The 13,555-nt window shown below is 42.4% G+C and overlaps 1 protein-coding gene across 4 annotated transcripts in view; it reads left to right on the top strand.

Annotated features, from left to right (window-relative positions):
* Positions 1-13,555, top strand: part of RAD51B (RAD51 paralog B) — a 617,639-nt gene that overhangs the window by 563,201 nt on the left and 40,883 nt on the right. For 2 of the 4 annotated variants that reach the window (XR_006542660.2, XR_006542661.2), the window contains exons 9-10: positions 11-114; positions 5,585-5,726. Coding sequence is in view for 2 of the 4 variants with exons in the window: in XM_006056167.4 (XP_006056229.1) it covers positions 11-114 (104 nt within the window). In the remaining 2 variants the exon portion in view is untranslated. The remainder of the gene's footprint in view (positions 1-10; positions 115-5,584; positions 5,727-13,555) is intronic. The other 2 variants (XM_006056167.4, XM_044924813.2) reach the window with 1 other exon arrangement.

Below are 13,555 nucleotides of genomic sequence, written 5' to 3'. Positions count from 1 at the left end.
TTCGTTTCAGGCACTTCTGGATCTAGCTGTTTGACAGCTGCACTAGGAAACACCTGGAGTCACAGTGTGAACACCCGGCTGATTCTCCAGTACCTTGGTTCAGAGAGAAGACAGGTGAGTGCTTGGACAATGTTCTCTGACTGTCAAGGTCAGGGAACAAGATGTACCAGCAGTCTGGGTGTTCATCTTCTGAAAGCATCGGCCATGCTGTCTGTCCTGGGCCAACACTGTCAGAGAGTGGGTAAAGAAACCAGTCTCCCTGCCTACCTCAATAGCAGTTCTAGTAAACTGGGAAGATAAGTCACACACAAGGAAAAAAATACAAAAAATAGAGCATTGCCCCCTGATTTTTGCCAATAGCTTGGTGAGTGACCAAGGTTTCCACCCCTAAGGGATCTCCAACACTGTACCTCTAAAGGGTGAATAAATGATCATTTCTCTTAGCTAATATTTGTTAAGGGCTAGATTATTTGTGTATAAATTAAATAATGATGATGCTTTTTCTTGAGGTTAGGATGTTTTGAAATCCTTAGGCCACACAGACTCTGCTAAGTGAATACACTCTTCTCCAGATCCTGGGTACTTTTGCATTAACTCATAAACCAGTAGGTTAAAGTACTGAATGATGCCAGAAATTATCCAAAAGGATGATGACTCTCTCAGAACTCTATTAATGCTGTCTATCCTGAACTCAATTCCCCACCTATATCCAGAAAGGTTACTTTTTACATCTTTCTTAATTTCCCCTCCCACTCCAAAGAAAGGAACACCACAGTCTGACCCCTTCCATGAAAAGTTTCATAATTAGGAAGTTTATTTTTCCTGATATCTAACCTCAACTTTATCCTGCTATGTGGACCAGGCTCCATCTTGACCTCTCCTACAAGTGGGAGAAAGAAGACAGGGGGATTATCCTGTTTTGTTGGATGGGGCAGAATTCAGAACCCAGACTTGCCCATCTTGGTAAACATATAACAAATCCAAGTTATTAATGAAAGAGGCATGAAGTATCATGATGGTGGTCCTTTCTGGAGAAGGTGGTGGGAAGGGAGTTGTTTCCCTTTACCTGCATTAAGTAAACTGGCTGTTTTTCAAGGAATCAGGAATCATCAAAAACAGACATGAGTCTTTGCCTGTTGCAGACATGACTTTCTGAGTGCCCTTGGTTATAGACCAGAGACTTCTTCTTAGTTTGCTCGGGACTGTGTAAATAACATTCCAGCTCGATGATTGAGTCGGCCATGTTCTGAGAAGATAGAGCTGCTTGTTTTCACTGAAGGGAACATTCTTGAGTGTTCAGGCCCTGGCCTGTGCATTACCTCAGTGATAACTTTTCCCTGATGACTTAAGTATTCTGGGTTCTAAATCCATTACTTCTCTTTCAGTGGAACATGTTAAAAAATGTTCCAGTAGAACCCAATAACCTTTGGTTTGTACCTTAAGTTATAAATCATGTTAAATAAACCCTGTTTACAGCCATCAGGGATACCATTAAGGATTGTCAAGCACTACTACCTAAACTCTAATTTGAGAAAGCAAAATTGCTTGTGTGCTTTCATTTTCATGGATCCTTAACTTTATGCCTTCAAAACTTGCAGTTTATCTCTGTTCTTGATTTTAGATGGTACACACAGATTTTTTGATTCAGTTTATTATATAGGGTACCATGGATTCCAGGTTCCCAGATCCCAGTTTTAGTAATTCTACTTAGCATTTATTAGTAAATAAAGAAGTCAGAGCCACATTTTTCTTTTCCTTTTGTTTTAGTAAATTAACTAGTCATTTCTATTTTGTCAGTGTCAACAGAAAGTAGCTAGCAGGCTACTGTTATTTGGTGAGTGGAGGGTTTGGGTGGCTCTTGGTTCTTGGCTCATAAGGTCAAATGCAGGCCACTAGTCACAAGAAGAACAGAAAGCAAAGCAGGGATAGATCAGTGACAGTCTATCAACTCCTATCCTATTAGATAGGTCAGCAGCGTTATCTTAATCTACAAAGGACAACTTGTTACCATCATTACTAATCCATCGAGTGGATTTAAATGTTTTTGAATCATGTTTGCACACAATAATCGGAAATTAAAGTAAAATATGACCAGTGTTAAAATGGCCAACCCAAGCAAAAGAATGTACATTTCATTAATTTATAGAAATGTATGTGACTTTTGGGACCAGTTGTTAAATGTGTGGCCTAACAACCAGGATAAATGTTGGTATTGAAAACATGTCTCTGTTTGATGACCTTATCTTGCCTTAGCAAAGGGTGTACCTAGTGATTCACTGAACCTTTCCTGTGATCTGACTTCCTGATCAAGTAGAAAAGCCATATGCAAGCCAAACTTTTTCTGGGATATGGGCATAAAATAAGATTTGAAAGCTACCTTTTAAGGTAATTGCACAAAATATTTCCTTCTAACTCAATTTAGTAGGAGAATTTGCCCGGATCATTCTAGTGTGGGCAGACCCATGGAGCACCAGCTACTTGGGGAGGATGCCAGGATACCTTTTTTTTTTTTTTTTTTTAATGCACAGGTAGAGGCCTCTAGACTAAAGGATCAAGGTTATAGAATAAGGATTATGTTTTATCCCCTTTCTATGACACTGAGCTCTACAACAGGGCTCTTGAATGTGAGGCTTAGTCTGAGACCACAGAGCTGGAAGGGGGTCAGGTCAAGCTGAGCAGATCCGCGAGCCGATTAACCTGAAAGTTGAATTGTATAGTCCAAGGCAAGGAGTCCGCCGTGGGTGATTATTTTCTTTACACCCTGGAAACTTTGTAAAATTATATAACCAGGAAAGAAATCTCCTTATCAGGGCACAAGCCAAGTTAATTCTCTTGTTTATTCTGCTTCAGGGTTGCAAAAAAAAAAAAAAAACCCTTTTAAGAAGCTGGGAAACATTTTCTTTTGGACTAATTTAGCTTTTTTTCCATTTGACTTTTATTTACTCTTTCCCTCCTCTCCTTCAGTCTTGCCCCACCCTTTTTGCAGCATTTTTATTCTTACCAAAGACATCCTTAGAGTTAAAATGGTCTCTATTAGGTGTTTTTTTTTGTTTTTTTTTTTTCTTTTTCTTTTTAATGCTCAAAAATATGTTTTGGTCCACTATATGCATGGCATGGGGATGCAAAGAAGTAGAAGACACAGTTCCTGCCTTCAGGGTTCTTCCAGTCTAGTACAGGAGATGAACCAAAATGCAGTAAGTGAGTTAAAAAGCAGACTCTCACTGAGGTCCTGTAACAGGCAGTGTTTGATTTGTGATCTAATAAGTGGTTAAAAACGATAACTGCTTTGAAGCCAGAGGAAGGTGAACTCCTCGGAGGCACATTCGTCTTTTCAGGAGAAGGTGGGACTTGAGTATCACTTTAAATCATCATTTCTCAAGCCCTGGCTGCACCTCCCACTCACCACAGGAACATTTACAAAATACCAACGCCAGGGCTGCACCCCAACCAAGTAAATCAAAATCTCTGCTGATGGGGCCAAGAGTTGGTGTTCATTTTATTTATAACACTCCCTCCAGTGCTTCTACTGTGCAGCCAAGGTTGAAAATCTCTGCCTTAAATAGATCAAATTAGGTGAGTGAAAAAGGAAGGGGAAGATGTGGGAGGGAAGTCAAACGGCAAAAGAAGAGAAACAGAACGACAGGTCACGTGTTCAGAAGATCCGGGCTGAGGTTTGCCTTTTAACAAGAGCAGAGGGTTTGGGTCACACATTCATTTGATACACCTTTATTTAATCACCTCTTGTCTGCCAATTTGTGTGTAAGATGCTAGAGATTCAAAGTGTAAGTGGATGTCCTGTAGTTGTTCACAGATAAACATCTAAAGAGTACATGCTGTACCAGCATCACGCATCCGGTGAGCATAGAGGAGGTGGCGGCGGCTACAAGAAAGGAAAACCATGAATGAGGCAGCGGCACCCAGAATGGTTGGCTAAGGACTCCTTTGGGGCAGCTCTTTAGTAACCAGGTGCCTTGTAACAAGGGACTGGACAAGTTAGAAGGAGGGTGGTTATACTTGAAAGAATGATGAAAAAACTTGATGAAATATTCATACTATTTCTCATCAGATCCTCATGTAGTCTGTTCATACAAACCACATATGGGATTATATAAATTTTTAAGTGCCCTGGAAGGAGTAATGAAGTAAATTAATCCCAACTAAGCTTCACACCCCCTTGATGAAATAAATATTATGACTCTCTTATTTCAACAAATTGGAGAGAGGTAACTTTTTCATATAGGAGGTTTATTTAAATGGACTTTATAATAATATTTTCATCTTCTGCTTAGAAGGCACTCTGAAGTTTCAGAACGCTGGAGGGAAGAGCCTAAAGACCAATCCTGTTACTCAAACTCTGATTCTTGAATCCTTAGGCTTTTTTGAAGTCCCTGGTTATTTTGCGTCTTGAAGGTATTTGGTGTTTCCTTTCTGGTGACGGAATTCTTCACTCAGTATCCATTTTGTGTTTTGAAAGACTCAAACCCCATCACTGTGAAGATTTTGTAATGCATGCATGCCCAATCGTGTCCAACTGTTTGTGACCCTGTGAAGGCTGTGACTGAATCTTAACTGTGTACCCTCAGAGGCAAGGCAAGTGCTCGACACTCACACATTCAATGCATGTATTTTGAGAAAGAAAAAACAAAAAGAGAAAGAATCTCCTTGCATCCACACATGAATGCAATCTTGAGGAAGAAGGATATACTGCCTATTAGAATCACTCTTCCCCATAGAATTTGAGTTTTCCACTGTAAAAGTTCCTTTAAATTGTTAGTAATAGTCATTTTTAAAGGTGAGCATCAAATCTTATAATTCAAGCAGATACTTCTATAGATATACTGTAAGAATACTGAGTATAGGAATATCTTTTTGCAGAACCCGCCTGCTGGGGGCTGTAGGAGAGTGGGAGCCAGGCTTCCCTTGAAATCCTAGTTGGAATTCCTTTGTGTAAGCAAGCCAGAGGCCTAAACACAGACCCAGGCGGAGCACAGGAGTCCTGCAGCTGCTCCCAGGGAACAGGCAGCCAGGGGACTTTGGCCTCCGGGAAGGATAAGAAATCTTTGCTGCTATCTTCCATAGGTCTTAAGTTCTCTACTCTGTGGTTGGAAAGGCTTAATGAAGGACTGAAAAACTGAAAGAAAAGATGATAAATCTTTTCTCCCAGATAAACTGAAGGGCAGATTTGGGGCAAAAATGTCAAACATATATCCCTATTCACCCAAACAAAGACAGAGATTGGAAATGATGTTTTGCCTGATGTTAAGTCAGTTTTAACTTTTCAACTTTCAAGTCAGTTTTATAAACCTTTATGAACCTCTACCTTTGTAAAATGGCTCCAGGGCACTCATCTTGTTTGTTCCTTTATTTTCTGCCCCAGCTCATCTGCTTTTCTTAAGCAAAGAGACGTTTTTTTGTTGTTGTTGTTTTCCAATGGTGACTCGATCCAGCCAGAGGAGAAGTTTGGCTGTGCTGCAGGGGTGGGAGAAATGTCTTTTTAAGCATAAATATCTGCAGAAATAGCAAAGGGAACAGAGAATCCCAGCCAAGTACATTGCCATGGGTATAAATGTTCCCTCCCTTTCAGAGCCCCTCATGTGTGAAGTCTAACCCACTGCTCACACTCGTCCATCGGAAGTGCTCTAACAGCTATTGAGAATCTGGGAGAATATATGAAAGGGGACCCCAAAATAGGAACTTTTAAGAGGATTCTTTTTTCAGGTCACCAGGTAAGTGTATTAAAATCTAAGGAAATCGCACCTTAAAGTAGACAGTAGCAGCAAATGAATGCCGTGAACTAAGACTCACCAAGCAGAAAGACAGGTTCTGACCTAGAAAGGGTAACTCACATACCCAAGTGCACACTTCCTGTTTCTATCTTCACGTTCGAAATAAGAATATAATTATCTTTCCCACCACTTAACCAAAAAAACGTAAACTCCATACGGCTCCCTTTGAAAAAAATCAGTGTGCCCCCAAAATCTCTCTTTGTGAATGGGCTAAAGTAGAGAAAACTTCTCCCTTTTCCAATGAAGAGGTTCCACTGGAAACTGACAGTTTAAAATGTACTTTGCACAACTGCCCCCAGGCTTCTGATGGGGGTGCCCCTTTCAGATACTTTGTACATGAAAGACCACAGACCTCTGCTGAGGAAAAGTGCCCATGTCCCTAGGAGATTTTGAGCCACTTGAGGTCAACAGAAATTTAAAGAAAAATCAAACCAAAGCAAGAGTTGGGGAATCAGCATAAAGTTTTAAATGTCTTTTTTTTTTCAATCAAATAGAGTTGCAAAATTAATTGTTGCCACCCTTTAAAAAAGGTTAAAATACCTTTAACACCAGAAAGTAGAAAGAATACATCTGTGAATAAAGAATACTGCTGTAAATTGAATACATTTGTTTTTATGAAAGACTTAGTACATGTCTTCATTTCTCTCTTTGAGGATCACAGCCTCTGATGGTCAGGGGCTGAATGAGGGGTCCAGTCACTGAGTGTTTAGGTAACTTCCCCTGTGATGAACCACTCATTTCACCGGTGTTTTGTTACCTCCGTCATTCTCCAGCTCTGACTAGTTTTATTTTTACACACTGTCTGGCAGCAAATCTCCTTATTCAGTGACCCTCCCAGCTCTAACTTGCCAAGTAAACCAGAGCAAATAGGTGAATGAGAGATTTCTAGAGAAATCTCAGCTGTGGCAGGAAGTAGAAGAGACTCAGGGTTCTGGAATCAAAACTGAAGGCCTCATTGTCAGGCTAGGGAAACAACAGAGGAAACAGCTACAAGATCTCATGGACAAGGCAGTGACCTGGGAGTCAAGGATGCTGATTATTAGTTGGCTCACTTGAAAATGAAGGTTGGACAGGATGTTGTATCTTAGCCTTGGCTGGTTAGCTATAGAAAGTGAAGTCGCTCAGTCATGTCCAACTCTTTGCGACCCCATGGTTAGCTATGAGTGAGGGAAAAAACTGGGTTCTTTGGTTAGGAGAAGCAAAGGAGAACGAAGGATTCCGTATGTCCATAAAGTGTAAACTGATTTACAAATGAACCAGCACTTTCACTAGAACAAAACCATTTAGAATATGACAGTGTCCCTGTCCTGAGATACCCTCGAGGAATCATCTCATCCAGTGATTATCAACTACAGTGGGAGGGAGGCGTAAGAGGGAGGGGATATATGTAAACTTACAGCTAGTTCACATTGTTGTACAATTGTACAGCAATTGTACAGCAACATTGTAAAGCAATTATCTTCCAATGAGCAAAATAAAAAATAATAAAAATTAAACAAGAAAACAAACAAAATCCCAAGTGTTCATTAACAGTGAAGATACCTAGGCCCTGCCCCTAATGACCACTCAGATAGGACAAGCACTTTCGGTGTTTCTCACAGGAGTGGTCTTCAGACCCATAGTCTATTCTAGTCCCTTCATCAAAGGGTTAACAGTTAGGGATGACTTATTCAGCATCATACAACTAGTACACAGTAGAAATGGAACTGGAGTTAAATTTCTGAACTTCTAATTTGTCGCTATTTTCACTTTGCCAACTTTTAGTAAGAAAAGTGGGCAAAAAAGTCCCCAACCCAGTCAAATTACTATGTTTGCAGGCGATGTGATATTTATATTCCCTCTGATTTTCCGTGGTGTATAGAAAGCTTCTACAGAACTCTGCAGAAAAATATTTTTGAAGGGTACCATCCCACCCCGCATTGCAGTGAATTATCAGCCTTTTAAATGCTTGGGCCCAGGCATGTGAATAAGTGACTTTTTCCAAGTTGAACCTCACCATGAGTGTGGACTTTGCAGTTGAATAACTTACAGACAACATCCTGCAAACAAGGCTGACCTCTCTGCCCCTCTCCTGCAAATGGCCTTTTGTGCTCATAGAGGGTCGCCCTTGATGCTCATAGAGGGTCACCCTTGAAATCTTGAGCTTCCTGTTGCCTATCTTCACAGGCTAGATGTGCTCAGTGGTTTTTGAGTACTGGAGTTGTGTGTCTGGTTTTCTCAACATGGGAGAAACTTCATAGCTACATTTTTTACGTGTTTGCATCTTTAGTTTGAGAAGTCAGAGTGGGACAGAGACAGCAAAGAAGGCAAGAAGTAGCCCATGTGGGGACCTGTTTTCTACCATCTTGGGGTGCCACTGTTTGGTCATGAAAAATATCCTTTCTCCATTTCAGTGCTCTAGGCAACACTAATTTAAAGCTTCTTTAATTTCCAGGAATGGAAGGAAGTTCTTTGTGGGTATCAGATTTTATAATTCCACATTCATTTTTTAACTTCGACAAGAACCTTTTAGTATACATCTCATCATCTTCCTTTTTACAAATAGATAAACTGAGCTAAGAGGATAATACTGTATATCCAGTAGTAGTAATGAGATTTGAAGCCAAGTTTGTGTTAACTCTGGAGCTTAAGTGTTTTTGGCTATACCATATTCTCTAAGGTGAGAGAATTTATTTTTAATTTAGGAATGAAATGAGATGCTAGAAAATGAAGCCTTGTCTTAGTGATGATTCTTTTGGCTTGTAATAAATAGCTCTTATTATCTTTCTGTCTGATTTTTCCCTGGAGATGGCTGGATCTTGAGTGTCATTGAGCTTACCTCCAAAGTTACTGAATTGCATATTAGAACAGCACTTCTGCTCTGGGGCAGGGACATTAGGAAGTAGATGATGGGCTGCTTCTTGCTTTTTTCTCTTACTCTTGCCATTATTTGGCTTGTGACTTCTGGCACGTGACTGATTTAGAATGCTCCTTGCCCTGTCTGTGTACATGATTTGAAAAACGTAGTTTGTCACATATATGAACCAAGGAGATCCAACTTACAGAACTCATTGTCTGGTTGGTTGCTGTGGATGGTAGAGTGTGCCTGCCTGAGCCTGTGGCCTCTGCTTCTCTCCAGGGATCTGCGTGGTGTGATGCTGGTCTGCCTTTCAGTCTAATTGGAGCAGCAAACGGGGTGGGGCTTCAGACCCTTCCAAAATCTTAATGGCTTATGAAATTAGGTGTAGGGGTATGGGAAGCAGACAAAGCATTTGCATGATGGAGATGTGAGGGGAAATGAATCAAGTATGTCTCTAGAATTCTATTTGAATATATATGTCTGATTATGTGACCATAATATTTTATGATATGCTAAACATTATCTAATGCATGATTGGTTGTCAACTGCAGTATAACTCATTGAGCATTCCTGATTTCTGCTGATCTAAGTAATTTGCAATTTTCAGTTACCAGAGTTGACATATTCACTCCTTCCTTCCCTCAACTTTTTCCTACCCTGTTGATCCTCTCTCCACACCCACCCCTCCAGTCACCTTCGGATTTTTAAACCAGTCAATGACTGCTGGCAACTGCCTTACAGTTCAAATGCTTGAAGCAGAGATTTTTCCACAGAGGGTCTCTTTCTGAAAGTTTCCCTGCTTGGCTTGGCAAAGCTTAAGAGTTCTGGCGTCTAGGACAAAGAACATGTGTGCTGGAGTCTTGGACCCGTGTTTTATTGTTACCAAAGGGATCATGATTTGGCGAACACCTTTGGAGAGCCGAGCTACAGTGGCCCTACCCATGCCTACTTTCTGAATCCTCGACTCAGAACTGGCAGTGAGCGACTGAGCCGAGATCATGATCCATGACTCTAAGTAACAGAATTCCCTGTGCGTCACACTTCCAGAAAGAGACGCATCAATATAAACCTGTAAACGTTAGAAGTGAGGCATCTGGCGTGTTGGGAAGGGATTGAGCACAGATCACCCAGCACAGCCCTGACTTTCTGGTTGCTTTGCTCAGTCTTCTCAACCATATATTGAGTTTCCTTTGTGCCAGTCACTCTCGTAAGTACTTTGTGGACATTTTCCTGGTCAAGCCTCACAACTACTCTATGAGAGAAGTATTACTTGGTATACTTTAGGATGAGGGTATTGAGGTTTACAGAGTTTTTTAAAAACTGCTCTGAATCACATGGCTTCCAAGGGGTGGCCCCCCTATACATACACACTCTCTTCCTTGCAGCCCTCTCTTCTTAACCATTATCCTATATTGAAAATGTTAGTCACTCAGTTGTGTCTGACTCTTTGTGACTCCATGGACTATAGCCCACCAGGCTTCCCTGTCCAAGGAATTCTCCTGGCAAGAATCCTGGAATGGGTTGCCATTCTCTTCTCCAGGGAATCTTCCCAATCCAGTGATCGAACCCAGGTCTCCTGCATTGCAGGCAGATTCTTTACCGTCTGAGCCACCAGGGAAACCCATCCTATACTGAACCCCATGTTAATATAAGATTATTCATGCACACTCCTTGGAAGGAATTGCAGAACATTTCTCCAAACAGTCACTGTGGTGTGGCCACCTTCAATGTTTGAACCAGGGAGAATGACACCTTCAAAGAATAGACTGAGTCTTTGCCTTGAGAGAGCTTTGTATAATAATCCCTAGTTATTTCCTATGATGATGTGGCGCTGGGTAGCTACAGAACACCCTTGAGGAAGAATGAGCTCCATGGGACATGTTCAGCTCCTCTGAACCTCACCATCCAGACAGGGGACAGCCTGGCCCTTCCTCTCTCAACTGCTAAGTTCTGGCCTTTCCAGCCGGTTTCTTTTTCACATTCTGATTTGGCTTCAGTGTTCTGCCATGTTCCGTCAAAGCCAAAAAAGATAGTCTCTGTGGAGTCTTGCCCACACTGGAGACAGTCTGTGCCCACCTGTTCATGGTCTCTTCTGGTGGGAACCTGCAGGCCAGGAGGTACAGTGGCAGAGACATCCCTTCTCTCATGGATGATACAGCATGACATATAAGCCATCTCTGCCTCTTTACACTTTCCTTGCAAAGTCACTTTCCCCACGGAGTAGTCAATGCCATGTTTTACATTTACAGCCTTCCTGAGTTGTCTGTTCCTCTCTGAAAACATTATTCTATCCCTGCTGAGGAAGATTCGGTCACTGTCTAGTGAAATGGGAAGACTCTGACAGTTCTGTGTTCTCTGACGGGGGCCTCCCTAAAATACAAGTGCAATAGATCCAGTGTGGCCCCTTCCCCTTCCACAGGCATGCTTATACAATGCTGTTCTCTCTTGTTTATAGCTAGGCAGTATTCTTTCCAGACACACTGTCCTATATGGCCACACATGGAAACTTAGGCTATTCTTTGTGACTGGTCTCCACTTTCTACCTGTAACTAACCTTACATTCTGCGACTAACCTTATGTGTTTATAGTCCTCACTCTGAGATCCCTGGGACAGCCTTTGCTAAGAGCATGTCAGCATTTCATCCCATTGCCTGGAGAAGAATAGTTCTTCCCAGAAGCCAGCCTTTAACCTATTAAACAGCAGAGGTTTCTACCAGAGGCTTCATTTGTCTCTAGGACCCCTGTGTATAGGGAGTCTCATTACACACTGTGGTTGTCCAAAAGCCAAGTATTTGCAAAGAAAACCCACTGAGACAAGTTGGCTGAGCGACGGCCATAGCATCTGTGAAGTTTTGGTCACTTTTTTTTTTCCTTCTCCTAAAAATTGAATATTTTCCCTCAGTTAAGAAATGGTATACATTACAGCTTTAAAGTCTTTCGCAATAAATCTTCTAGAGTCTGCAATTGTAATAATAGTCCTTTGTGTTTGCTCTAACCGTAGACATGGATCCTCTTATAACTCTTCTCTTTTTATCTGGACGAGACCATTAAGTACTTGACACTCCCCTTTCCTGCCATCCTTTCCTCCCTTCTTCCTTTTCTACCTTCAGATCTTTGCCGGGTAGGTGTGTGTGCCAAATGCTGGGGATATGAAGTCAAATGAGTCTGATTTCCCGCCCCAAAAAGCCATACAGCAGAAGGAAGATGCCTAGTAGAGAGTGACAGACATAAATATCAATATATACAAGAAGGGACTGAGGGAACTTCCGTGGAGGACAGAGTGGTCATCAGTATTGGGACGCTCAGAACCCTCAGCAGCGAAGACACGGTCAGGGGAGGATTCAGAGGAGGGTATAATGTTTAAGACTTGAAAGGCATATCAGTACTGGCCAGGTAGGTGGGAAAGAAGGCTGAGGAAGCTGTGTGAACAAAGGCTCCAGAGCAGGAACTGCAAATGGTCCTTCTGTAGTGCTACTGGGGAGAGGATATGGGTGTCTGTGCAATGGGTAGGGGTGGGGGGAACTGAGGCCTGTGTAGAGAGATAAAGCAAGGAAAGATAGGACAGATTAGACTTGACTCTGAAGGCTTAGAAGCCCCTATGAGAGACTTCCAGCAGGGCTGTGACATCAGATTTATACTCTGCAAGGTGCTCTTGAGCAGGAGTTTACTATATGGGTTTGGAGGTGTTTGAAATAAAATGCAAAGAAATCAGGGCCTGAATGGGAACAGTGGCCACTGAGATGGAGAAGAAGGAAAAGAGATGCAATGACTAGGAGGCAGGATCAACAGCATTCTAGCACAGTGATTGGCTCTGGAAGGAGGTTGGAAGGAGGGTCATTTCTGATATAAGTGAGTAAATGAGGTTATTGTTCATCTACTCACAGACTGGGCCAGTCCAGGAGATGAGCAGCCTGGGAGGGGGACAAGACCTGGCCTTGCCCAGAACACACGCCATTCCCTACTTATGGGACAGAGTAGCAATTTCCTGTCTTCCACCAGACCTCAGTGACTGCCGTCAGGATGGAGATCAGAAGGGATTTTTATAACTGTGCAGAATCTTAGGTCCAAATGTTCTCTTACCCCCGCTGACCCTGCACCATCTCTTCCAGCCCATCATTCCCTTCTTCCCAACCTTCAGTGCTATTTTCTTCTTTTAGAACCCTGGTTTCCATAAAGAGACAGTGGTCATCAGAATGTGCAGGAAATGAAGTTTAGAAACACATGTTGGGGAAAGTGAGGACAGGTGTATCTCCTGCTCCAGGGAATTCTGGCAAACTTCAGGTCTAGGGGTGTAGAATCAGTAGCCAGTTTGGAGAACTACCAGTTTAGGCTTCAAAGTTTTGTTTTTTGAAGATCCTTATCTGCAAATTGGGAATCAAGAGGCCCTGCCTTGTTGGGTCCTGCCAGTCAATTCCTTCTTTGCTCTCAGATACACTCCCTGCCTTTCCTCTGCTCAGGTTAATACCACAGGGAACTAACCATGTGATCTGCCTTTCCCAGCTCCCTTTCCATTGATTCTGCTTAGTTTGGGGCCCTGGAGGGAGAATGAAGAACAGAGGTATGGGAGAAGCCACATATTTCTGCCTCCCTCTCTCTTTTTCCAGTGATGTCTCCAATGACCCCAATTCCTCCTCCGTGATCCCTTTGTAAGGGCTTCTAGATGGTGCTAGAGGTAGAGAACCCATCCATGCAGGAGATGTGAGAGACATGGGTTCAATCCCTGGGTCAGGAAGATTCTCTGGAACAACCCACTCCAGTATTCTTGCCTAGAGAATCCCATGGACAGAGGGCCCTGGAGGGCTGCAGTCTGTAGGGTTGCAAAGAGCTGGACATGACTGAGCAACTGAGCACAATCCCTTTGTGGACCCAGCTCTGTGAAGAGCTGGAGATGGGCAGCTCTATCCTCTGAGCCCTAACAGCAGCACCCCTT

Source organism: Bubalus bubalis, chromosome 11 (genome assembly GCF_019923935.1).
Source record: "Bubalus bubalis isolate 160015118507 breed Murrah chromosome 11, NDDB_SH_1, whole genome shotgun sequence".
Taxonomy (NCBI): Eukaryota; Metazoa; Chordata; class Mammalia; order Artiodactyla; family Bovidae; genus Bubalus; species Bubalus bubalis.
This window is presented reverse-complemented; position numbering and strand designations above follow the sequence as displayed.